The sequence below is a fragment of the Bos taurus genome, chromosome 21 (genome assembly GCF_002263795.3).
Source record: "Bos taurus isolate L1 Dominette 01449 registration number 42190680 breed Hereford chromosome 21, ARS-UCD2.0, whole genome shotgun sequence".
NCBI lineage: Eukaryota > Metazoa > Chordata > Mammalia > Artiodactyla > Bovidae > Bos > Bos taurus.
The window spans coordinates 67,426,664-67,452,634 of record NC_037348.1 but is presented as its reverse complement, the minus strand read 5'-3'; the positions used below and the strand labels follow the sequence as shown (position 1 = coordinate 67,452,634).

The following is a 25,971-nucleotide window of genomic DNA, read 5'->3' as shown; positions in this document are numbered from 1 at the left end:
TTCGTGATGCCATCCAACCATCTCACCCTCTGTCATCCCCTTCTCCTCCTGCCCTCAATCTTTCCCAGCATCAGGGTCTTTTCAGATGAGTCAGCTCTTCACATCAGGTGGCCAAAGTATTGGAGTTTCAGCTTCAACATCAGTCCTTCCAATGAACACCCAGGATTGATCTCCTTTAGGATGGACTGGCTGGATCTCCTTGCAGTCCAAGGGACTGTCAAGAATCTTCTCCAACACCACAGTTCAAAAGCATCAATTCTTCAGTGTTCAGCTTTCTTTATGGTCCAACTCTCACATCCATACATGACCACTGGAAAAACCATAGCCTTGACTAGGCGGACCTTTGTTGGCAAAGTAATGTCTCTGCTTTTCAATATGCTATCTAGGTTGGTCATAACTTTCCTTCCAAGGAGTAAGTGTCTTAATTTCATGGCTGCAGTCACCATCTGCAGTGATTTTGGAGCCCCCAAAAATAAAGTCTGCCACTGTTTCCACTGTTTCCCCACCTATTTGCCATGAAGTGATGGGACTGGATCCCACACTCTTCGTTTTTTGAACGTTGAGTTTTCAGCCAGCTTTTTCACTCTCCTCTTTCACTTTCTTTCATCAAGAGGCTTTTTAGTTCCTCTTCACTTTCTGCCATAAGGGTGGTGTCATCTGCATATCTGAGGTTATTGACATTTCTCCCGGCAATCTTGATTCCAGCTTGTGCTTCCTCCAGAGCAGCGTTTCTCATGATGTACTCTGCATATAAGTTAAATAAGCAGGGTGACAATACAGCCTTGATGTACTCCTTTTCCTTTTTGGAACCAGTCTGTTGTTCCATGTCCAGTTCTAACTGTTGCTTCCTGACCTGCATATAGGTTTCTCAAGAGGCAGGTCAGGTGGTCTGGTATTCGCATCTCCTTCAGAATTTTCCACAGTTTATTGTGATCCACACAGTCAAAGGCTTTGGCATAGTCAAGAAAGCAGAAATAGATGTTTTTCTGGAATTCTCTTGCTTTTTCGATGATCCAGCAGATGTTGGCAATTTGATCTCTGGTTCCTCTGCCTTTTCTAAAACCAGCTTGAACATCTGGAAATTCACAGTTCACATATTGCTGAAGCCTGGCTTGGAGAATTTTGAACATTACTTTACTAGCGTGTGAGATGAGTGCAATTGTGCGGTAGTTTGAGCATTCTTTGGCATTGCCTTTCTTTGAGATTGGAATGAAAACTGACCTTTTCCAGTCCTGTGGCCACTGCTGAGTTTTCCAAACTTGCTGGCATATTGAGTGCAGCACTTTCACAGCATCAGCTTTTAGGAATTGAAATAGTTCAACTGGAATTCCATCACCTCCACTAGCTTTGTTCATAGCGATACTTCCTAAGGCCCACTTGACTTCACATTCCAGGATGTCTGGCTCTAGGTGAGTGTGAGTGATCACACCATCATGATTACCTGGGTCGTGAAGATCTTTTTTGTACAGTTCATCTGTGTATTCTTGCCACCTCTTCTTAATGTCTTCTGCTTCTGTTAGGTCCATAGCATTTCTGTCCTTTATTGAGCCCATCTTTGCATGAAATGTTCCCTTGGTATCTCTAATTTTCTTGAAGAGATCTCTAGTCTTTCCCATTCTATTGTTTTCCTCTATTTCTTTGCACTGATCTAGTACAATAGTACATATCTTGTAATTGGAGTTTTATTCCATCTACATAGAATTTCAGTTGCAGTTAGGTTAGATTTAGATGTGCTATCTTGCTATTTATCTCTTTTGGTTCCTCTTTCTAGTCCTTTTTTTGTGTTAATACAGTATTTCTTCGGATCCCATAATTTTCGTATTGGATTTCCAGCTGTCTTTGCATATGCAGTCAGTGACTGCTCTAGAGATGAAGTACACATTTTAATGTGTCCCAGTGTGCACGGGATTGGTATTGGATTCCTTCAGGTAAAATACAGCCACGAGCCTCTCTAGTCACGCTGCCATCCACATCGCATTTATGTCATAAACACAGCAATGCACATGAAAGAAGTGAAAGTGAAAGTTGCTCAGTCGTGTCCGACTCTTTGCGACCCCACGGACTATACAGTCCCTGGAATTCTCCAGGCCAGAATACTGGAGTGGAAAAAAAAAAAAGAATACTGGAGTGGGTAGCCTGTTCCCTTCTCCAGATCTTCCCAACCCAGGAATCGAACCCAGGTCTCCCGCATTGCAGGTGGATTCTTTACCAGCTGAGCTACCAGGGAAGCCCAGACTGTGTATAATTCCTCTAAAAGGAATTAAGAGGGATTTCCCTGGTAGTCCACGAGTTAAAACTCTGCACTCCCAACGCAGGGGGCCCGGGTTCAAACCCTGGTCAGGGAACTAGATCCCACATGTGACAACTAAGGTTTCACACACCGTAACTAGAAGATTCCACCTGCCACAACTAAGACCCAGTGCAACCAAATAAATACATTCGTGAAGAAGGGAATTAAGACAAGCGGACATCATACAGCGTGCCCGGGGCTTCCCTGGTGGTCCAGGGATTAAGACCACCTGCCAGTGACGGGGACACAGGTTCCCTCCCTGCTCAGGAAGATGACACGTGTCAGGAGGCAACGGAGCCTGTGGGCCACAGCTGCTGAGCTCGTGCCGTAGAGCCTGCAAGTCACAACTAGAGAAAACCCACGTGTAGCAATGGAGGCCCAGCACAGCCAAAAAAAAAGGGGGCGTGCCAGTTACATTTGTTGGCTCTCAGCTCCACGTGTACCCGCCTTTGCCCTGCTCTGTGGAGCTGGCGCCGATCACAGGAAGCTCTCTCTTGTCTGCTGGACGGTGCTAGGTTTTGTCAATAGAGGGCACAGGAGGGCCACCGCAGGGCCAGTCAGCCACAGTTCCTCCCCGAGGCCCGGGGCTTTCATCCCGCGGCAGGGCAGCTGCCAGCAGCTGGCAGGAGGCCCAGCGGGCTCCCTGGCCACTGTGGTCACTGCCGAGGACCCAGCTTCAGCCAGCCCTGTTCTGCTTCTTCACCACTGCCAGCTGCACGTGCCACGGAGGTCTGAAGCTCAGCCTTGTGGTGGTGGGGGGGCATCCGACCTTCTCCATTTATCCCTGAGCTGTTTCCCGCATTTGTATTCCTGTAATCCTTAAAGTTCTCTTTTACCCATCTCGTTGTTGTCGTTTAGTTGCTAAGTCGTGTCTGACTCTTGTGACCCCCATGGACTATAGCCCACCAGGTTCCTCTGTCCATGGGATTTCCCAGGCGAGAAGACTGCAGTGGGTTGCCATTCCCTTCTCCAGGAGATCTTCCCGACCCAGGGATTGAACCCAAGTCTCCTGTGTCTCCTGCACTGGCAGGCGGGTTCTTTACCACTGAGCCCCCTGGGAGGCCCTAACCATCGTTTACCAATCTGTAATGCTTTGCTAAAAGCTCTCTGTTCAGATTGTGAGTGGTTTCTGTCTTCTGCCTGGATGCTGACTGGTAGATCCAGCCCTTCACTCCTTTACCACCCCCTGTGCCGCCCATTCCGACCCGTAGCTCGGACGTGTCATCTGAGGTCATTTCTGCTTACCCTAAACAACTTGCTTTAGCATTTCTCATGGTGGAGATCTGCTTGAGACATATTTCCTCAATTTTTGTTTGCCGAAAAGTGTCCTTATTTTGCCTTCGCTTTGATAGTTTGAAACTTCAGCACCTTGAATATGACATTCCAAAATGTTCAGGCTTTTCTGTTGAGAAGTCAGCTGTCAGCCAGAGAACTGTTCCATATAACCTGTTGTTTTTATCTCACTGCATTTAAGATTTTCTCCTTTATCTTTAGCTTTTGGCACTTAGACTATGATGCTCCAAGGAGTGTTTTTACCTGCTCTAGGTTCAGTAAGATTCTTGGATCTTCAATGTTTTCCACAAAATTTCGGCTGGTTTCACTTTTATTTCTTTAAAAATATCACCTGTCCCTTTCCCCACTTCCTTTCCTTCTAAGACAATTACATGTATGTTGGCTCCTTCATATTGCCCCACATCTGAGGCTCTGTTCATCTTTCTTCTTTTTTCTCTCCATTTTTGGGGTTCTTATTGATCTTGAAGCTCACTCATTCTTCTGCCATCTCTAATTTGCCATTCAAACCATCCAAAAAACCCCACAAATTTCTAATTTCACTCTTCATACTGTTTGGCTCTTGAAATTCCATTTTTAATAGTTTTTAACTATTGAGTTTTCCTACCTGTTCACTAATTAAAATAACTAACTTTAATTATTGATACATATTTATAACAGATGTTTTGAAGTCTTTGCTAAATTCAATACCCGAATCCACTTGGAGTCAATTTCTACTGTTTTTTTTCCCCTGACAGTGAATCATATCTTCCCAATTCTTTGCATGTCTAACTTTTGGTTGAAAATTAGACATGTCAGACAACATATTGTAGTGTCTCTAGATTTTGTTGTGTTCTAAGCATGATTGTTTCGCTATTGTTATTGTTTTAGAGGAAAGTTAATTTGCCTATATTCACACTGAATTCTGTCTCCCATGGGAGGGTGCGGCAGCTGGTCTCTTTAGCTTGTAGTCACAACTTTACTTTCCCTGTTCCACTGGGGATACTCCCCTCTGCCTGCATAGTTTGGCCATCAGTCAAGGATCTCAGTAAACTTGACACTCAGAAGCTTATCCTCTGTGGTTTCCTTCCTTCTGAGCATTCCCTCCGGAATTCTCAGCTTATTCCCAGCACCAGGTTATATCCTCTGATATCTCACGTGTAAGGCTGCAGCTTTCTACCGCTCATGCTGTGCACAGTCGGGGAACACAGTCAGATAAAAAGCAGTAAACTTGCAAATATCATCCAGTGTAGCTGCCTTCTAAGAGTAGACAGATTCCTGCCTGTTTTTCACTGAGTCTGCAGCACACGGGTAGAACTGTGGTCAGCCAGGGATTTGAGCCGCAGGTTGACTCAGATTTTTGGCGTCATCCCTTCTGTGGTTCTCTCACATCCAGAGGCTCGCCCGGGTTTTCTTTCGGCTCTGAACTCTGCTCTCTACTACTTGAGGCTGACAGGGATGTGGCGTTCCGCGTGTTCTCCTCCTCTATGGCAAGGGGCACTGGGCAGCATCATCAGGAGGAAAAACAAACTCTCGATTCTTAGCTCTTGTGGTTGTTAAGTTTTCAGGAAGAATACGCCTCTCATTTCCGCTTTGGGTGCTTTGCAGTTCTTTTATTTTTATTCTGTATTTATTTATTGGCTGTGCTGGGCCTTCGTGGCTGTGCAGGCGCTTTCTTTAGTCGCAGTGAGTGGGGGCTGCTCTGTAGTTGCGGTGCACGGGCTTCTCACTGCGGCGGCTTCTCTTGCTGTGGAGCACGGGCTCTAGGGTGCGCAGGCTCAGTAGCTGCAGCTCCCGGGCTCTGGAGCGCAGGCTCAGTAGCTGGGGATCCTGGGCTCTGGAGCACAGGCTCAGCAGCTGCGGCTCCTGGGCTCTAGGGCACGCAGGCTCAGTAGCTGCGGCTCCCGGGCTCTGGAGCGCAGGCTCAGTAGCTGGGGATCCTGGGCTCTAGGGCACGCAGGCTCAGCAGCTGCGGCTCCCGGGCTCTGGAGCGCAGGCTCAGCAGCTGCGGCTCCTGGGCTCTAGGGCACGCAGGCTCAGTAGCTGCGGCTCCCGGGCTCTGGAGCGCAGGCTCAGTAGCTGGGGATCCTGGGCTCTAGGGCACGCAGGCTCAGCAGCTGCGGCTCCCGGGCTCTGGAGCGCAGGCTCAGTAGCTGCGGCTCCTGGGCTCTAGGGCACGCAGGCTCAGTAGCTGCGGCTCCTGGGCTCTGGAGCACAGGCTCAGCAGCTGCGGCTCCTGGGCTCTAGGGCACGCAGGCTCAGCAGCTGCGGCTCCCGGGCTCTGGAGCGCAGGCTCAGTAGCTGCGGCTCCTGGGCTCTAGGGCACGCAGGCTCAGCAGCTGCGGCTCCCGGGCTCTGGAGCGCAGGCTCAGCAGCTGCGGCTCCTGGGCTCTAGGGCACGCAGGCTCAGTAGCTGCGGCTCCCGGGCTCTGGAGCGCAGGCTCAGTAGCTGCGGCTCCTGGGCTCTAGGGCACGCAGGCTCAGCAGCTGCGGCTCCCGGGCTCTGGAGCGCAGGCTCAGCAGCTGCGGCTCCTGGGCTCTAGGGCACGCAGGCTCAGCAGCTGCGGCTCCCGGGCTCTGGAGCGCAGGCTCAGCAGCTGTGGTGCACGTGCTCAGCTGCTCCACGGCCCGCATCAGGGCTCTTCCTGCATCAGGGATCGAACCTGTGTCTCCTGCATCTCCAGGTCTTTTAAATAGTTTGCATGTATTTGTTTGAGTATTTCGCTCAAATTTTATCATAGTTATATGCAGGTCGGGCGGCCTGACCACTTCACTCCACCATCAGACTGGAAGTCTTCAATACTTCCAGTGGTAAAACACATGTAAGATAAAATTTACCTTCTTAACCACTTAGATGTGTACAGTTCAGTGGTGTGAAGTACATTCACATTAACAATCACCAGCCATCTCCAGAACTCTTTTCACCTTGCAAAATCCACAGTATACCCATGAAACAAATACCCTCTCCCCTCCAGCACCCGGGAGCCAGGATTCCACCGTCTGTCTCTGAATTTGCCTATTCTCAATGCCTCATGTAAGCGGAATCATACGGTATTTTTCTCTTTGTGGCTTATTTGACTTAGCATAAAGTCCTTGTAATAGACTGAATGTTTGTGTCCCCACAAAACTCTTATTTTGATACAAGGTGATGGTATTTGGAGGTGGGGCCTTTGGCAGGTAGGTAATTAGGTCGTGAGAGTAGAGCCCTTATGAATGAGATTAGTGCTCTTTTAAGACATTTCAGGAGGACATTTTTGAGGATACAGCAAGGAGAGCTGTCTAGAAACCAGGAACAAGGCCTTCATCAAAAACCAAGTCAGATGATGCCTGCATCTTGGATTTCCCAGCTTCCAGGCCTGTGAGAAATACATTTTTTTTTATTAGCTCCCCAGTTTGTTATTTTGCTATAAGCAAGCCAAGTGGACTAAGACAGTCCTCAGGTACTTCCACACTGTAGTGCATCTCAGAGCCCCTTTGAGACTGAACAGTATTCACTGGACACATTTTGTTTATCCATTCATCTGTCAAAGGACGCTGGGTTGCTCCCACTTTTTGGCTATTGTGAATAGCGCTGTTGTAAACATGGGTGTACAAATTCTTTTTCAAGACCTTCCTTTCAATTCTTTGGACATGTATCCAGAAGTGGAATTACTGGGTCAAACGATAATTCTATCTTTAACTTTAAGGAACCCAATTCTGTCTTTAACTTCCTAAGGCCCTTCTAAGAACTCCCTTCTTTTGCTTAATTTGGCCAGAGTTTGTTCCCGTCACTAGCAAACGTGAGTCCTGCAGATGCACACCCGCGCCCCAGCCTGCAGCGTGCTCACTATGGATGACAAGTCAGAAGACTGCAGACTGCCAGGCTCCCTGGGAACTAGAGCCAGAGGTAAAAGCTCTTTATCAGCAAGTGCAAGGCAAGGAAAGTGAGGAATAAAGCAAGCAGCAAGAGCAAATTTAAGAAGGTGCAGGGGTTTCCCTGGTGGCTCAGGTGATAAAGAATCTGCCCGCAGTGCAGGAGATCCAGGTTCATTCCCTGGCTTGGGAAGATCCCCTGGAGAAGGGAATAGCAACCCACTCCTGTATTCTTGCCTGGAGAATCCCATGGACAGAACAGCCTGGTGGGCTACAGTTCACGGGGTCAGAAAGAATCGGACATGACTGAGCGACTAGCACTTTCACTTCCATTACTGAACCAGCCACAGCTTCAGGACAAACTGATTTGTTCAACCTCATGATACACTGTCAGTGAGGCTGTATGAAGCTATACATCTCTGCAGAGTCCAGGGTGTGAGGGAGAAGAATTAATAGGCTGAGTCCAGCCATCCTCTACGGCTGGAGTTCAGGGAGGGCATCAATGCCTGTCGCAGTACCCTGGCTACCGAGAAGATCCTGCTGTGTTTGGTACTTCAGCGGCAGCAGGAAAGTCTCTGGGCCAGAGGCAAGGGGTTGAGTCCAGCTACGAGGTGAAGCGTTACTGGAGTTTCTTGAGCCACAGGAGTCCAGGAGTCGCTGCCACTGCAGCACACCCGAGTCCGTGATCATGGTAACAAACCAGCCGATGCAAGGAATAGAGAGCAGAGCATGTGGGCAGGTCTAGGATGATGTGTAAAGTGAATGTAGTATGGGGTGGAGGAAAGGGTACAAGTATCCAGTTATAAGGTTAGTAAGTTCTGAGGACCTAATGCACAGCATGGTGACTATTCTATAATACTGTATTGTGGGACTTCCATGGTGGGCTAGTGGTCCAGAGTTCTCCTTGCAGTGCAGGCGACTCAGGTTTGATCCCTGGTCGGGGAACTAAAATCCCACCTGCTGCAGAGCAACTAGGCCCTCAAGCCACAGTGAAGATCCGACACAGCCAAAAATTGATGAATAAATACATGTACTCTATTGTATACTTGAAATTTGTGGAAAATAGATCTTAAATGTTCTCACCATACATCTTAACAATATTGAGTCTTCCAACCCATGAACATTGGATGTCTTTTGTCTTTAATTTCTTGCAGCAACGTTCTGTAGTTTCCAGTGTACAAACCTATTCCTTCCTTGGTTAAATTTATTGCTCTCGGTATTTTATTCTTTTTTAAGCCACTGTAAATGGAATTGTTTATTGTTTTCTTAATTTCATTATCAGATTGTTCATTGTTAGTGTATAAAAATTATAGACCGATTTTCGTGTGATTTTTCACCCTGGTACTTTGCTGCATTTATTGGTTTTAAGTTCCTTTGTGGCATCTTTAGGATTTTTTACATATAAGATCATATCATTCATGAACAGAGATTATGTTACTTCTTCCTGTCCAATTTGGATGCCTCTTATTACACTTTTTCTTGCCTAACTGCTCTGGTGAGGACATCCAGTACTACACTGGTGAAAGCAGGCATCCTCGCCTTCCTCCTGATCTTAGAGTAGGCGCTTTCACTCTTCCACGACTGAACACGACGTTCACTCACGTACGGCTTTTGTTATGCTCAGCCCTTTGCCTTCTGGACTCTGGTGTTTCTCATGAGAAATCTGCTCATTATCTTTCTGAGGATCCCCTTTGTGTGCAGAGTTGCTTTTTTCTTCTCCTGCTGCTTTCCGGATCCTCTTGGCTTTTGACCTTCATTCTAACGTGTCTTTGTGTGGGTCTCTGACTTCATCTTACCTGGAGCTCATTGAGCTTCTTGGATGTTTATATTTGTGTCTTTCATAAAACTTGGGAAGTTCTTGGCCATTATTTCTCTAAATACCCTCTCTGCCCCTTTCTTTTCTGCCTGGGACTCTCACAGTGTGTACAGAAGGTGGTTGCAAAGCTTCTCCATAGGGTGTCAGAGTGTTCAACCACAAGAGAAAGCACAGGCTGACGCTCGCGTTACGACCGCTAAGGTTCTGTGGGGTGAAGCAAGCCCACGAGTGAGAAGACTTGGGGTGAGTGACAGCGTGTGGTGAGCATACTCGGAGATGTGACTCACTGGGGCCACCCCTCCAAGAGTCTTTCCTACCAGCGACGTCAGAGAAAAGGGGTCATCAGGGCCACCTCTGTGGTCAGGGCCACACAAGGGCAGAATTACGTCCCAGTGCTGCTGTGAAGAGGGCTGACGGAAGCCCGGGCCTCACGGTGCTGCTGGGCAGGATTCACCGGGCACCACCAGGCCCTGGGCCCAGAGGCCCAGGCTACAGAGGAGCCAAAGACCACCCTAGGAGGAAGGGCCTGGGAGGCCTCAATGGCTGGGCAGCCTGAAATGGGACAAGGTGGGGAAATTTCCAGAGTCCTCTCTGGATAGCCTGGTGCCATGGGAGGAGATGGGCGTGCCCAGGACTTAGTTGAGGAGGACAGCTGGACACCACGTCCAGTCAGCCCTGGGCACTATGTGGGTTCAGGGGCAGGTGTGCGGTGAGCAGCAGGGCATCCGAAACCAACTGTTGTGATGGTGGCAACGTGAAATCGGGATCCGTTCTAGAGACGAGTGGCCCCAGAGACATGAGTTCCCTTGCAGGAAGAGAGTGCCCATGGCCAGCATCGGCAGAGGCTGAAGGCGGGAAAGGACACTCTAGCACTGGCCCTGGGGCCTGGACTCAAGACGGGGAGCTGGACCGTGCTTGCTGGCAATGGGGGGGCTCAGAACGGGCCTGGCCTCGGGGGCAGCCAAATTGAAGAGGCCCCCCTCACCTTCCGCACAGCAGTTCAGCCACTCGGCGGCCACAGCGATAGGCCTAGCGAGGAGCGGTCTCAAGGCACGCCCACCCGCTGCCGGCTGAGTGACCCTGTGCATCACTGCAGCACTCCAGCCTTGGCTCGTGCAGACACGGGGGCAGGGGGACGGGCAGCGCCTCCTTCACAGCACAGTGTTCCCGAGCCTCGGAGCAGAGACCGCCAGGGACCATCAGTGTCAGTGAGCTGTCTAGAATAGAGGTACAGAAGAAAATGGCTTCGGGGGTTTTTCTAATTCTGAACATACTAATTACAGGCACTGCCCATACAAATGCTACAGACGAATATATGAACACGGCGGTGCCTAGTCAGTAAATTCCTGTCTGATAAGAGCGTGCCACCAGAACCACAGGAGCGCCACTGGTCTGGGGTAGGACTGGAGATGGAGACTGGGGAAGAGAAACGAGGGCTCTGTCTGAAGGCCCATGAACTGTGAAAAACTTTGGTTCATCCCCTGCTCACAGGAGATGAGGCAACACACACTCCTGAGAAAACAGGTCTTTGTGGAAGGGAAGGGTGAGCCTTCTGTGGGGCACCTCTGCTCTGCAGGCCCCTGAGCTGGACCGAGCCATCTCCAGGCACTGCCTCGGGTAAGTCAGACGGCTATCGTCCCTGCTTCACAGATGAGGTGGCTGAGGGGAGACTGAGGCCGTGTCCCGGGGCCTGAGGAGGAGGCCACACGTAGAGCACAGCCTCTGGCATGTCCAGCCCCAACTCAGGCCCTTTCTACTCACCTAACTTGGGAAGACATTCTTTTCCTAGTCTCGATCTCCTCTAAGACCAGGATGGTAGGCCCTTTGCGTGAGGCTGCCATGAGCGTTACCTCAAACAAGACAGGTTTGGTCCCTTGGGGCCAAGATCATCTTCAACAAATCAAGCAATTAATACTAAAAACCACAAATAATTTCCTATTCATGATTATGCAGAATATAAGAGCTAATTACTACTAGATTTACTTTTCAATAAGTTAAGCGTCACGAGCCACCGTCTGCCAAACAACTTCATTCCATGAAGAGTCTTGGCAGGAGGACAAGGAGCCCCCTCCAGCAACGCCTGTCCTCGGGAACCAGCAGCTGCCCAACCCAGAGGCCGGGGAATCCCTGACAGAAACCACAGCTGGAGAGCCACGTGGCAGTGTTCAGCCTACCCCGTCCTCTGACCCTGACGGCCACGGGCCAGCCTGCAGGAGGGAGTCTGCGTGTGGTGCCTGCAGGTGACGTGGCTGCTCCCCATCTCCAAGCAGCAGCGACATTCACCAGACTGACAGAGGGATCACCATGGAGCCACAGGAAGCTCCAACACCCTCCAGTGGGTGGCGAGGAAGCAGGCCCGTCCCACATAACCACGGGGTCTGCAGGGACGCTGGGCCAGCTGTCACCTTCTCGGGGACGCCTTCCAAGAATGTGCCCAGCGGGACGCTCTCTCCCCATGGCTCACTTGGGTTTGAGAAGCACTGCCTGTGGTGTCTCAGCTGGAAGGTGTCCGTGCAGCGTCTCCGGCAGGACCTTGGTCAGCTGGCACGGCACATGTGGCACCTAACCGAGGCGGGGTGGCCATGGCGCACGGGGATGGAGGACCAGAAAACCAGGCTGCACAGAGCACTCTCCAACCTCATTCCTAATGTACCAGCACCAGACCTTTAATTCCAGTTCATTTTTCCCCAGTCCTCAGGCAATTAAAACAAGACAAATAGTTTGAGAAAGAAGCAAAGGGCCCAGAAAACCCCAAACCTCTCCTCTCATCCGTCTCTGGATGCCCAGGAACCAGCGGCTGCCGAGTGCCCCTCCCCTCCGGGGGCGGCCATCACAGACCACAATGGGGCCTTTCATCCTGCACACGAGGGCCAGCAGGCGCTTGTTCTTCTTCTTCTACGTGCTGACATCCCAGCTCTTTATTCCACGAGCCTATTATTGCCAGTTGTGGGCACAGAGATGACTATGACAGTCTTGATCTCATGAAAAGCTTATAAAACACCTTGGATCAAAATGTTTAATTATCACAGCGTTAGGAAGGGCACAGGGCAACAGGTTGCCTCATTCACAGCTGATGGAAAGAGAGACTGGTACAACCCCTCTGGGAGAAACACAGCATTACATGTCAAGTGTCAAAGTGAACCAATTTCTGGACTCAAATTCCAATCTTTGATATTTATCCCCAGAACTACACTTGCCTGTAGGCAAAATAACATAGGCTGGCTCCAATCTGCTGATATTACATGATTCTTCACTGACTATCAAATGACACAGTTTAAATAAACAGTTACTGTCGTAACTGGATACCATGAAACCAGTGCAGAGGAATGAAGCAACTTCCTATCCATGGGTTGGGGTAGCGGACTAAGGTACCGCTGTGTGAGGTAAGAACTGTATACACAGTACAGTCCGCCGCTGCACGTGCCCGCGGCCAGGGAGCCCGCGGCCGGGGAGGGCTGACTGCGCCCTGCTACAGGGGCAGCTGGAGTATCCTTGAATCCCGGCGTCTGTGGGGTCCTAGAACCAATCCCCCACATACTGACGGAGAGACGACCGCATGTTATCTGCATGGAAACGTATGTGACACGTGCAAGTGAGCACGCGTGCTTGTACACCTGCTGATACGCTCTCAGAGGAGGCGCGGAAAGGGTGGGTGGCTGGAGGCCACAGGCGGGGAGCTTGCGTCCCACTGTCTGCCTTTTGTAACAAGCATGCTGGTTACCTATTCAAAAGAAGAGCAAACGTAAAGCCATTTCTTTGCGGTACAGTAGGAAGAGGAAGTGCAGAGACGCGTAAGTGGCAGAGGCCCTGAGGCTGGTTCCTCTGCTGAAGGTGAAGGCCTGAGCTGCGGGTCAGGACTTCAGGGCCCTGCAGCGGGGTGTGGCATCGTTTATAAGAAAAGCAGAGACTGGCCCTGCATAGGCATGTGATGTGGCTTAAGACAGAATGAAGGGCTTTTCTGGAATGAATGAGCTTTTCTGGAAGGCAGAGAGAGCGTTTTAAGCAGGAAAGCGCCCTGATTACGGCTGGGAGACGTGGGGTGTAAGCGAGCAGGAAAAGAGGCATGTCAGGGTCAAGATGAATTCGGAGCAAGAGCATCAGCTCAGGACACTGGGAGGGGCCTGAGCTGTCACAGGACGTAGTAATGGAGGAAGGCCCTCGAGTAGGGGGCCAGAAGCAGGCGACACTGTTTCTCGTCCGATGAGCTCGGACACAGCAGTGCCACACACGGAGGAGGAGAACTCAGAGAGCGCAGTGAGGAGTGGGAACTTCATCAGAAGCCCAAACAGCCCTCACCGGGCCCACCCCAGAGCCAACGTGGCCTCCTCTGTCCCTGCCCACACACCCTCTCGGTCTCCTGGAGGAAAGCCCAGGCCCTGGCTCCCTCTGAGTCTGGACCGGAGTCACCTCCAGAGACACGTGCTGAGGTCTCTGAGCCTCTGAGCTCCTTTCCCAGGGGCCACCCCCGACAGCACCACACACACGCTCCGCGGACACTCAGCGCAGCGACCATGTCTGCCAGGGAAGGGCCTCTGGGAAGCGTCACGCAAACCCCATTCGCTAAGGGAAGTCACCACACAGAGCGAGCCCACCTATGTGTTTTACATGTTGTGTGAGGCAAGGCAGATTTTTATACAAGCGTTATCTAACCAAATCCTACATTCTGGCGAAAAAGGACCACAGAGATGGCCACTGGGCACTCAGAGTCCTCATGTGATTCAGAGAGGCGCTGAGGCCTGGGCTGTGCCCACTGGGCTGACCAGACGCAACACAGGCAGTCATCTCGCTTTCTCTCCCCCACAGTCTGTGCTCAGGTCGGCAGCCACGCATCAAAGCCAGTGGAGCCAAAAAACCACTAACAGGAAAAAAATTCCTCGCATCAAACCTATACATTTAAGTCCTCAACTATCACAAACATAACGAATTCATGTCCACTGATTTGATCCCAACCGTAAGATGATCATATATTATAAAATAAAAAATGTAGTTCAAGTAGATCTAAAGGTTAAAAACAAAAGCACCCCAGCCGTGTGCTCCCACAGTGCGCAGTGCTGGGGAATGGACGCTTTCAGAAACCCAAAGGCCCCAGGCAAGAGGCAGGGAAAGCCCACTTGGTGCCAGTCAGGGTGAGCTGCTGCTTTGATGGAGCCTGGAGGGTCAGAACAGTTTTTTGTTTCATATTTTATTACATCAATGGCTTGAAAATTTTTATTTAACTTCAGCAAATATTGGAAATAGAAAAATGAATTCTGCAGAATTTCACAAATAAATTTTTCAGTCTCTACTAACAAATGTTATCATTCGATGGCTAAGCAATTATAATGCTATGAACATTCACCACAATGAATGTGCTGAAATAGAAAACAAGCAAAAAGAGACATTAAAATATTACTTACAACAGCATTATTACAACATATTTTCTTTAAAATTCCAACATGAATTTTTATCACTTCAAAAGATATACAGCATTTCCATTATATTTGCAAACTTAACCTTATACATCTTTTAAAATCTTGAAAAAATTTTTAAGCAATCTAAAAAGCACTTAGCAAAGTTGATAAGTCTACGTAATGGAATACTATCCGCTCCAGTACAGACTTGAGTTCAGGAGAAGGGCTGTAAACACTCATTATCATACAACATGCATAGGCTGTACTGACCTTCCTTCGCTGGACTGTAACGTTACTGCAATTGTGCTTCACTATAAGGAGGGAACGCTGCAGAGGTCCGGGGAGTGGCAGAGAGAGGATTTGTTTTGAGCATTGCACAAGATCACTAGATTCAAATTAGCTAACCACCTCGAGTCAACTTGAGATAAAGTCTCACTTGATATCACAAGCTTGAATCCGGGGTCACTCAGGTTAGATCAGGCTAGACAAGAAACACGAGGCTCTCGGGTGAGCTGGCTGCATCCGACCTTTGCTCATATAAGCAGGGATCCAGTTAGTGTAATGCACTATTTGGCTTATTTTTGGTATGCAATTATACCAATAGTACAATCTGATAATCAGAAAGACAAAAATAGGGCATAGTTGAAATTAAAGTGACAACGAGCACACTTAGAGTGGCATGTGGCAACAGTCAGCTTTCCAAACTCAACTACGTTTTCATTTTTTGATCGGAGGTTTACGACCATCAAAGGATCTGGCAGGTTAAAAACTATCCAAAGCCATCTTGAGGAACTGACGTCTGGTGGGCGCAGACGCACGGAGACGACGTGGGGAGGCGGGGTCTACCCTAACCTCGGGGTCCGGCTGACTCCACCACTGCCGCCCCACGGCTCCCCACTCAGCACGAGCCGGCGGGGCTGCTTCCTGCTTACGGAGCGATCCTACAGAATCCATCACTGTTTCAGACCAGTCAAAACAATATTCAAGTAACAAGGTGTTCAAATGAGTAAGTGAAAAAATGTTTACCTAACACTTTACACATCTACATAAAATTAAATAAAACAAACTTTTAATGCATATGCAATACAATTTATATCTTTCAGGATTTCTAAACTAAAAGGTAAACTATCATTTGCTGCAATGGTACTATATTTTGCACAATAACTTATACTTAGGAGAAATTTTCCACAAAAAATATATATAATTATGACATTCACATTGATAATTTTTAAGAAGACAAAGCTTAAGTGAACACTGCATCTGAAGCAGCGGTCATCATGGACCCTTACACATCCAAACACAACCTGCGGACGCACCCAAGTCTTGGTATGTTAAAAAGGGTCGTCCCATAAATAAGACCAAACCACTTCGCTTCTAAAGGGAAGTGATTTCTTGCATTTACATCATTGCAAAGACAGTGTAATGAAACAGTTTAAAACACAGTGCCATCTTATGCATGAAACTGCAACGAAGGCAGTCAGGCAGAGACAACTATCTTTTTTCCTTCTAGCAAATGAAAACAACACACCCCTTTCCCTTGGCGAGATAGCCAAAAGCCAGTGGCCATGATGGCAAGTACACCGGCACCGTGACTCTTCGGGACTGGAGACCACCTGTTGCCAGGAGCCAGATCAGGGGACGTCTGAGCACAGACGGGCCTGGCACTGCCAGTGTGCCCGCCGTGCAGCACAGACCAGCGCCAGCCCTGAAGCACTGCCAAGCGGGATCGACTCTTGAGGGACAGAGCCTGGGGGTGAAGAGAGGAAGCACGACTGGCAGACAGACCGCTGCAGCGAGGTACCCGCTGCTTCTCTAACGAGCAAGGAGGTCTGGAGAAGAGGCCAGGTGCGGCAGGAGCCTCCAGGCCGCCTGTCCCCTTTTAGCAACGTGTAAGACTCCTGCCACCTCTTGCCCGTGTTTTCCTGCCATGTTCCAATTAGGCGGCAGGCTCACGAGAAAAACAGAACGGACCCTGCACAGTGCCCACTGTTACTGTGCTGCCCGCCTGGCACGAGCGGCGGGGGTGCCGGGCTGCTCGGAGGCTCTTCCTCACCAGCCCTCACGTGACCGACAGACACTGCGTGCAGGGATGGGTAGGTGATGGGCGCCAGGAAAGTCCTGTCTCACTCCCTTTCTGATAACCTTTCTCCAGATTTCAAAAAAAGAAGTACAATTCCAAACATTCTAGGTGTCTTGCTGACCCTCTTCCTAAAGAGAAAATCAGCTGACTTAAAAAAAAAAAAGAAAAAAAAAAGCAAGGTGCGTGGGAGTCAAAACAACAAATTTTAATTGCATATTTCAAATTCTTAAGAATTCTGTTTATGCCTTAAAGCATCTGGAATTTTTTTCTTTTTGGTATTGAAAGCACAAAAAATACTTCATTGATGCAAAAACCAACAACAGAAAAGCTCCTTCCACATATTTAGTGCAGACTGAACCGACCACAGGCCAGGGAACGGGGCACACCAGGAGGCGCAGCGCAGTCTACCCTCAGCCGCTCCACAGGCCCACGGCCTGGCAAGAGAGTAAAAGTGATTCTGGAAGTTTTAGAACATTTGTTAAATAGCTGTACTTGTTCCCAGCCCAACCAGAAGGCATCACATTCCCTTTGCAGATGGTTTCTTCCCACCTGGACCCACTAGAACCAGTGACCCAACACGTCCCTGCCTGTTCTGTAACATCGAGGAGGGGGTGCTTGCACGGCGCGCACGTGACAGACAAGAGGCCGCGTGGAGAGAGGGACAAGAGGACAGCGCCCAAAGAGCACAGAGCCTTGAGAACACCATCGCCGGCCAGCCTCGCGCCCCTTATTGCCGCCCCACGTGACACCGAGCATCTGCACTCTGTCAAGCACCTGCAGCAAGGCCTCCCCGTCTCATCTCAGTGATGTCATCTTTGGCAAGCAATCAACTTTAAAGAAGAAATAAGACACTGAAACAGAAAAGAGGGTTGAAAACATGGTTGCCAAAAGGAGAAGGCACCAATTCCCAATGTACAAGCACCAGGTACAGTGTATGGACACTCTTGGAGCTGGGGGCGGGCAGGGGAAGGAGAAGACGGGGCGGCGCCCGTCCTGGGGTGACGACGCTGAAGGCAGCGAGTGCTGGGGTCCACGATCCTCCAAGGACAGTGCAGAGAATGAGCTTTCTACCACGCGGGCAGGGAGAGGGGAGAGATTTAAGCCAAGTGAATTTATAAACCATAATTATACCTACACTGAGGGGAAGGGGAGTTGTATCAAGCTGTTTGGCACGATAAAGGTTATGACGCAGTCTGCCAATATACGGTGATTTCCGAAGAAGCATGGTATCACTTAGGTGGATGCCTCAGAAAAGAACAAAGGAAACTTCCCAGAAGGCCAACGGGTCACAGTTACTCTGAAAATCACATTATGCACAAAGTAGGGACTGCAGGCCATGCAGGAACAGAGTCGCACCTCCGAGTGACTCCTTGCTCCGAAGCCGCCAACGGGGAAGAGCTGCCGTAGGTGGGCCGGGGCTCCATGGGGGCGGCGGGCCCCGGCGACGCAGGAGCGTGCAGGCCACGGGATCCCCGCACTGAGGCGGAGTGAGAGACACAGAGAGCTCTCGGGGAAGCGGCCCCGCACGAGGAACGAGCGGAGAATTAAGGCAGGTGTAGCCCAGGACTGCGAGTGTGTGCCTTTTTGGTAATAGCTGCTTGTCCACAGAGCTGTGATGCGGATGGCTGGGTGAAGTCTGGAGGTACCTGAATCCTGGAAAATGCAGGCGTCCACACCAAGCGCTCAAGCCACCAGAGCGTCTCAGGAGGCAGACGCGTATCTGACATCAAGAACAGAAGCAGCCTGAGCGAGGAGGAAACAGAGAAACACAGACAGGTCACCAGAACGCACTGCTGACTCTGATCTGGGGCAGCCCCCCTACCATCTCCGGCCCCATGGCTCCCAGGCCAGGGCGCAGAGGCGGAGGCTGTGCCAGGCCGCGTGGGCAGGTGAGTAGGCCTCCACGGCTACATGCCTGGACCTCCAGGCCCCACTATGCCCTTCCAGCTGTGTGTCCGGGGTGAGTTATCAGGGTCCTGATCAGCAGAAGGTACCCCAACACTGCAGTCTACCTCACAGGGTTAAGGCGGACTCCCGCACAAAGCCTTCAGGTGCACTGCTGGGAGTCCCAGCACCCACCCTGTTTAGCAGACAGCTACAACATAAAGATTGTAGGATCTTCTTATAAACTTCACTGCTGCTTCTGCTGCTGCTAAGTCAGCTGTGTCCGACTCTGTGTGACCCCACAGATGGCAGCCCACCAGGCTCCGCTGTCCCTGGGATTCTCCAGGTAAGAACACTGGAGTGGGTTGCCATTTCCTTCTCCAATGCATGAAAGTGAAAAGTTGAAAGTGAAATCGCTCAGTTGTGTCTGACTCTTCGCGACCCCATGGACTGTAGACCACCAGGCTCCTCCGTCCATGGGATTTTCCAGGCAAAAGTACTGGAGTGGGGTGCCATTGCCTTCTCTGTATAAACTTCACAGGCCTTTCTAGTTCTCCACTCTCATTTTTAAAGACTGACTGCTGGACCTAGGCCTCAAGATCATCGAGGGTCTCAGAGCTTGCTGCTCCCCCGTGGTGTCTTATTTCTAAGGAAACAGCCAAACTTAGAGTCCAAAATCTGAAAACAGCTGTGCCTTCAGGTGAAATCCCAATTTATGAGAACTGTTATTAGTGAAATCAATTTCTCCTTAATAGTAATACACTTAATCGCTTTACACTTTAGAATGTTTACCTCCAAACCAGTCACCTTCAGCGTCATTCCACGCCTTTCTTGACACCTCCCCGGGCTCCATCTGTGCCCGCCCCTCCCCAGAGAACACTGAGTCTCACACACTCAACCCTCGTGGGCTACTCTCCCTCCTCAGCTCCAAAGGAAGAAAGCCCACAGCTGATAGATGACCACGAACTTCTCAAATCTGTCTGCACTGCATAAACAGGTAAAACCTGTGGGCAGGCTGGATACCAGCAGACATCTTTCTGAGCTGCTGGACTCCACAGGAATGGAGAAATTACAAGCACACTAAGTTCTAAGCACTGATCAGACAGACGATTAGCTAGTTCCCTTAGGCCCTTGGTGGACACAGAGAAGCAGCTGGTCCTTACAGATTAATTTCCTTCTGCGGGCTAACACACAGAGACTGGAAAACCAGGGTGGCAAAGCAGGAGGCCTGGCGCCTTAAGAAGCATAAGAAAAAAGGGACTAAAGAAAAGGACGGACAGACTTTCTGGGCTAGCAAGACAGGAGGAAACATGAGCTGACAGATTAAGCTCATTAATCAACGGATCAGGCCTAAGAAAATGACGACGCTGGGTCCTCAACCTGTGGTCACACTTTTCACGCTAACTCCGCTGGAGCCGGCTGGGATGAAACCTGAAGCGAAAAGAGATCGGAGTTTCCTCTCATTTCTGCTTCATGAGCCTTAAGTCAGAAAACAGACCTGGAAGAAAGCGTTCATTCTCCAAGTTCTAATGGCCCTTCCCCAGTAATCCTCATGTTCTCAATGCTTCCTGAACTGAGTCCAGGACTTCAGGGAAGGTAATCTGTTGTTAAAGGGCCAACTAGCTGTCAGATAAAGTCACTGCCCCAAGATAAAAACACCTCTTTTGCTTCTGTGCTGTCCTGTTGGTGGGCAGGCAGGGCTGGGTGGGTGTGAGTCAAGGAACCACTTGCACTGCCAGTACTAGAGACTGTGAAGACGACTGCAAATATTTGCTGGTAGCAAAATCTAAACAGTCTGATAAAATTAGTATGCTTCTAAAATGACCTCTTCTGACAGGTGTAGATGCCTCAGGGCCCTTTCTCAAACTGGCATATGGACGCAGAGGATGGGGGTGGCTGGCAATGCCGTGCTCTCAGGGCGCCCTCCTCACAAGGCCCATGCACGCACAGGCTGGGGCCTCCAAGTCCTGCAGCCAGGCTCTGGGAGCGAAGAGTCACAGGACAGCACAGAAGAAGTGACTTCCAAGTCTTTCCTGCCTCGTTTGGGGAAGATTTTGATGATAAAGTAATGAGTAAATTAATCTTCACATTAGAATTCTCCAGGCCAGAATACTGGAGTGGGTAGCCTTTCCCTTCTCTGGGGATCTTCCCAACCCAGGAATCGAACCCAGGTCTCCCGCATTGCGGGCGGATTCTTTACCAGCTGAGCCACAAGGGAAGCCCAAGAATACTGGAGTGAGTAGCCTATCCCTTCTCCAGGGAAACTTCCTGACCCAGGAATCGAACCCAGGTCTCCTGCATTGCAGGCGGATTCTTTACCAACTGAGCTATCAGGGAAGCCCACCATGTCAGTGAACAAACGCAAAAATAAAGTGGATGGCATGCACTCCCACCCCCTGGCCCTCCGCACTGTCTATGGGGAAGGGTGGGCGTGCAGGGGGCAGCCCCCTGCCGCAGGAAGCACGCAGGCAGCAGACGGACCCTGCAGCCTCAGGAACCTCCCCTCAATCTCTGCCAACTGGGCCAGTGGACTCAGTGCCACCACCCAGGAGGTCACAGGAACATCAGTTCCAGTCTGGAAATGCCAGGCAACCCAGGACCTAGGCTTGTCCCCATCAGTCCTTCAGCCGCTGGCCCCCCAACAGCAGCCAGGCTGGAGGTGTGGCAGCAGAGACTCACCAGGAGCCTGCAGAAGCCCCTGTGAGCTCACACACCTCACAGGGGACAACATACAGTTCACATGACTGGACTCTACCGATCCTCAGGGCACTTCTGACTTATCGTTTCAGGGCCAAGTGGTTACTGTATTTAAGGAAATACTGGTAATGTGAAATATTCTGTGGCTAGAGAAAGTAGGGTGGACTTAAGAATCTGTCCAGGAATTAAAACATGAATAACGTACACAGTGACCAAGAAGTGACTAAAGCCAACACATACTACAGCATTTACGGGTAAGAGTCATTACTGACACAGCCGGAGCCTAAATCTACTTCTACAGCTGGAAAAGGTCATCAGTGAAGAAAGTAACTGGGGGTTGAGCATGAATCCAGCAGAGACCAGCTGGCTTCAGACTTACCTCGTCGTCCTCCTCAGGCATCTTGATGGAGCTGTCTGGGGACTTGACAGGTTTCTGGTTGCTGGGACCATTCTCTTCTTTCCCATGCTCTGCCTCCCATTCTTGTAAAACTTCATCTATGTTGAAGCGGCGTCGATAATTTACAAAAAAGTTTTTCACTTGCACCACTGATTTGTTCCCAATCACATCTGAGATGGCCTGGAAATCTCGGCCGTATTTCCTGATGGCTAAGGATGGAAGAAAGCGTCTTTTTCAACACAAGAGAAAAATAATAAAACACACACACACACACTTGAGACTCACCCTTGATCTAGATAAGGCAGCATGGGGGCTCCTAATAGCAGACACTATCTTAGTGTAGAAACCAATGGGAAGAGTAGCACGGCAGTCCACGTGCGAGACCAGTCACATGGTCCGCGTTCAAGACCGGTCACAGTCTGCGCTATCTGTCGTGTAGGGTCTGCACCTTCTCACCACACACCATGTGGTACAACTGAGGTCACCCAGCAGCTATCCTGTGCTGTGGACATTCCACACGGGCCTTTCCAGGGTCCCAGGACTAGAACAACCTTACATCCAACCTTACAGCCCTAACCCTCAATCGGTCCTTTCTGACTATTCAGAACCCAACAAGCAGCTGCTAAAATGAAATTTAGACACCGAGACTTCCAGATTAATGTTTACATCTTGTGAGACACGGGAAAGGAAAAAAGCAAAGCCCAAAGGGAACGCAGAAATTCAGCTAATATGATGTTCACTAGAAGGATGTCAGCTCACAGGAGTCTCTTAAAGGCAAGCGATGTCCTGGGAGAAGGATGGAGCACAACTGCCTCCTGAGGCGACTGCTCTGCCTAAGCTCTCTATTTATAAGCAGAGCTTCTACGTTTATAAGTACAAGCTTCTTGTTTATAAGTACAAGCTTCCTACCTTGTACAGCAAGCAGCTGCTCTTCCGTGGTCCAGCGGGCATTGCATTTCTGAATGACCTGGACATCCAAACGAGTGCTGTTAGCATACTACATTTAGGCGTGGGCATGTCCTTATGAGGATTAATCAATCTTATATCAGAATGTTAACATCAGCTAGGGTTATAATGAATGATGTCTATACCTTTCCTTGTAGAAGATGTGTACTGGAGACACAGTAAATTCTTAAACACATAAACTCAGGTGTGACTTCAAAGATGATATTTACATAATCTTACCTCTGGAAGTCGGTATGGTTCTATTCCACCATCAAGTTTTTCTTTTAGAGCACTATTCGTCTGTTTAATATTCTGAATCTAAGAGAAACAAGATTCTCATTTTAAAAATGAAAGACTTTTATAAAGGTATGAAAAGAAAACAAAACTATGAAAGTTAAAAGAAACAAAAAGCCAAGAGGAAAGAAGTTCCTGGTCTATATGACAGCCCCAAATACAAGGCCCCTGTTGCATCCTTTGAGAGCAGCTAACTATTAATAGATGTTTTAATTAACTTGCTGAGGGCAACAAACAAGGAACAAACAAAGAAGGGATGGTGGCAAGAAGGTTCCTGCACACACAATCCTAATCCAATAGCTCGTTAACAGGTGCCCACCTGGGCAACAGAAGGCACAATCTGAATCTGACGCCGACACCGCGCCTGGGCCCCGACCACACAGAGTGGGGCTGGGGGAGCAGAGCAGGCAGAATAAAGGCAGAAGCCCGCCCTTCAGACTTCTTTAAGGGGAGGGAAAAGCTATTTTTCCCCAACCTTATTTTGAGCAACTGTAACTTCTTCATTTTCTCACAAATTATCTTTTCCACATTCTTGCTTTGATTCAGTGGACCTAATCTTTCACTGAGCTTGCCTAATCAAAAGAAAGACACAACAGGACAAACCATTCCATCAATCCAGGGCTGCTCCTTAATTCTGCTCAGACTCCTGAGCAAGTGGGGTCACAGATGGGGCCCTTCTCACTCCGCTCTAGGTGGAGGGGAATTTCTGTGCCAAGCACCAGGGGAACTCTGGCCCTGGCACTTTCATTCTTGAATATCACTTGGGCAAATAAGAAAGCAAGCAGAGGAACAGGTTCATTTTTCCAAGGGAAACACCAAAAACATTTTGTGACCAGAAAGTGCCCTAGGCAAATGAAGAAAAGCAGCACTCTCAGAGCCAGGGAAGAGTTGGGAGATGGGTGGAGATACTGTCATATGGGCACTTCTAATACTTGTCTCTCTAAAACTTTTCATACTTACACAATTTCCAAAAATCCCACTTTCAACTACTTAGATTTCACTGATTTCCAGTTTCACAGATCCTTTCCTCCTGTGTTTTACTTCTCAAAGGTTTAAAGGCATCGGGTAGCGGGGGAGGAATACAGGAAAGATTTTTTGATGCTATGGGACCAGCAGGCAAGTAAATAAGACCAGCACTCCTAAGGACCAGAACCGACCCTGTCTGCCTTTAGAAGGGCCTCATAGTCTACCCGTCATACAGCCCACTCCACATCTTTTGATAACAGTGTCACGTCAGAACACAAAAACATCTGAAAAGAAAAATACTGGAAACATGCACAAAATTTACTCTACAGTAAAAACCATAAACTAGGACCATACTTTACTGAAATTTGCTTTAGTTTATTTTGAAAAGGTATACAAATCAGAAGAAAATACCCAAAACTTATTCAGAGTAAGTAATTCCAAGCTCTCATACCAGCATTAGTTAATAGAACACTCTTTGATAATATAGAGCAAAATCTTAGATTCTTCTCAGACCTTGCAGTTACCAACAAACCACAAAATATTGCAAGGCACTCAGATTACGTTCCCTGAATTCTGCAAATGAAGCCTAGAAACTTCCTATATACAATGAGCAAATTCTCAAGTCAGGGGTCTAAAATACCCCATGTTTCCCCCTCTCCTCAGGCACTCCAGTTACTCTATTCATTCTAGCTGGCTGTTCATATGACACAAAGCTAAGAGAGTGTGTGAGGTCTATCTATCTATCTATACTGCACTGGGATGAAGTGACATGCATCTTCCAAGGAGACCAATCTGTTTAAGTAACACATGCATCTTCTAAAATCAGTGGATAAAAAAGCATAGACATTAAATGAGTGGCTACAAGGTAAAATATCCACAAGTTCTGAACTAAAAGTTAGCTCAATATTCTCATTTACCTACAGGCCTTCTTCTAATCATTTGTGTTTACTAATAAGTGCAAGAATAGGGGTTAGTTGACAGAATTATGCCAACTGGAAAGGAAGCCAGAGTGGCAACAAGCTGGATAAGACACAGGATAAGAAAGTAACCAGCATGGAAAAAAGAACCAAACAAAGCAGTCCATTTGGCTTGGGGTCTTACCGAGGGCTCCTGGCTGAACACAACTTTCTTTTTCCTGCTTTACTGAGTATTTAGTGATTCTTCTCTAACGTCAGACCTTTTCATTCCCTCCACCCAGCAAGTCCTGATGCAACAGGCAGTGACTGTTGGCAAACCTGCCCCCAGTCCCCGTCTCACTTGTATCTTTGACAGCAACTGAGGATCTCCCTGGAGCTAGGAGGAGCTGGGCTGCAGAGCCCTGGTGCACAGAACGTCTAGGAGGTTCTGGGGAGGCAAGAGCTTTTCCTGCTGAAAGGGACAGGTCCGCTCGCCCCCCTCTTCTTACTGCCCTGAATAGAGACACAAAGGTGATGAAATGGCTTCAGCAGTGTCCAGCGTGAGGCCACAAGCAAGATGAAAACCCTAAAAGCTAAGGATGTAGGAAACCCTGAAAGAATCTGGGGCCTCCGAAGAGCAGCACTGAGCAGAGGAACTAACCAGCAACCACTGATGTTGGAATTTCTTGCTGTTTTATAAAAATAAAAAAAAACAAACAAACAGCTCACTGTTTGAGCCATTGTTAGTCATGTTTTCTGTTACCATCAGATGAATGTGTCCCACACATACGACCAGACGTGGGGGCCTACCATGTGACTGACCACCATGGCCGTCTGGGAGTGCAGCGGGCAGGAGAGCTAAAGGGTGCAGAAGGCAAACAACTGGCCTCATCTCCCAGGAACTGAAGACTCTGAGAATTCGCTCTTTAGTAATGTCAACTCTGGGCAGCTACCTTTAAATAAAACATTCTTGCTCTTGATCCTGGCTCTGAAAACTGAAGGCTCTCTATCTACCAGTAACGGCTCTGTGTGAAAGGGTCTCATCCCCTTTCCATGTTGATACTGCACAGCAAGCATCAGAAACTCACCTGGCCAGGGGACTTAAGCCCCGGGAGAGGGAGATGAAATGCAGAGGGGAGCCCCGGCCCTAACCAGAGAGCCCTCCCCACACACATGCAGCCTACAAGTCCTCATG

At 49.1% G+C, this 25,971-nt stretch overlaps 1 protein-coding gene across 3 annotated transcripts in view; it reads right to left on the bottom strand.

Annotated features, from left to right (window-relative positions):
* Positions 1–14,421: 14,421 nt before the first annotated feature.
* Positions 14,422–25,971, bottom strand: part of RCOR1 (REST corepressor 1) — a 117,554-nt gene continuing 106,004 nt past the window's right edge. For 2 of the 3 annotated variants that reach the window (XM_024982173.2, XM_059879371.1), the window contains 4 exons: positions 22,861–22,938; positions 22,585–22,642; positions 21,658–21,884; positions 14,422–18,440 (listed from right to left, as the gene is read on the bottom strand). In XM_024982173.2, coding sequence (XP_024837941.1) covers positions 18,399–18,440; positions 21,658–21,884; positions 22,585–22,642; positions 22,861–22,938 — 405 coding nt within the window. In that variant the 3' untranslated portion in view covers positions 14,422–18,398. The other variant, XM_059879370.1, reaches the window with a different exon arrangement.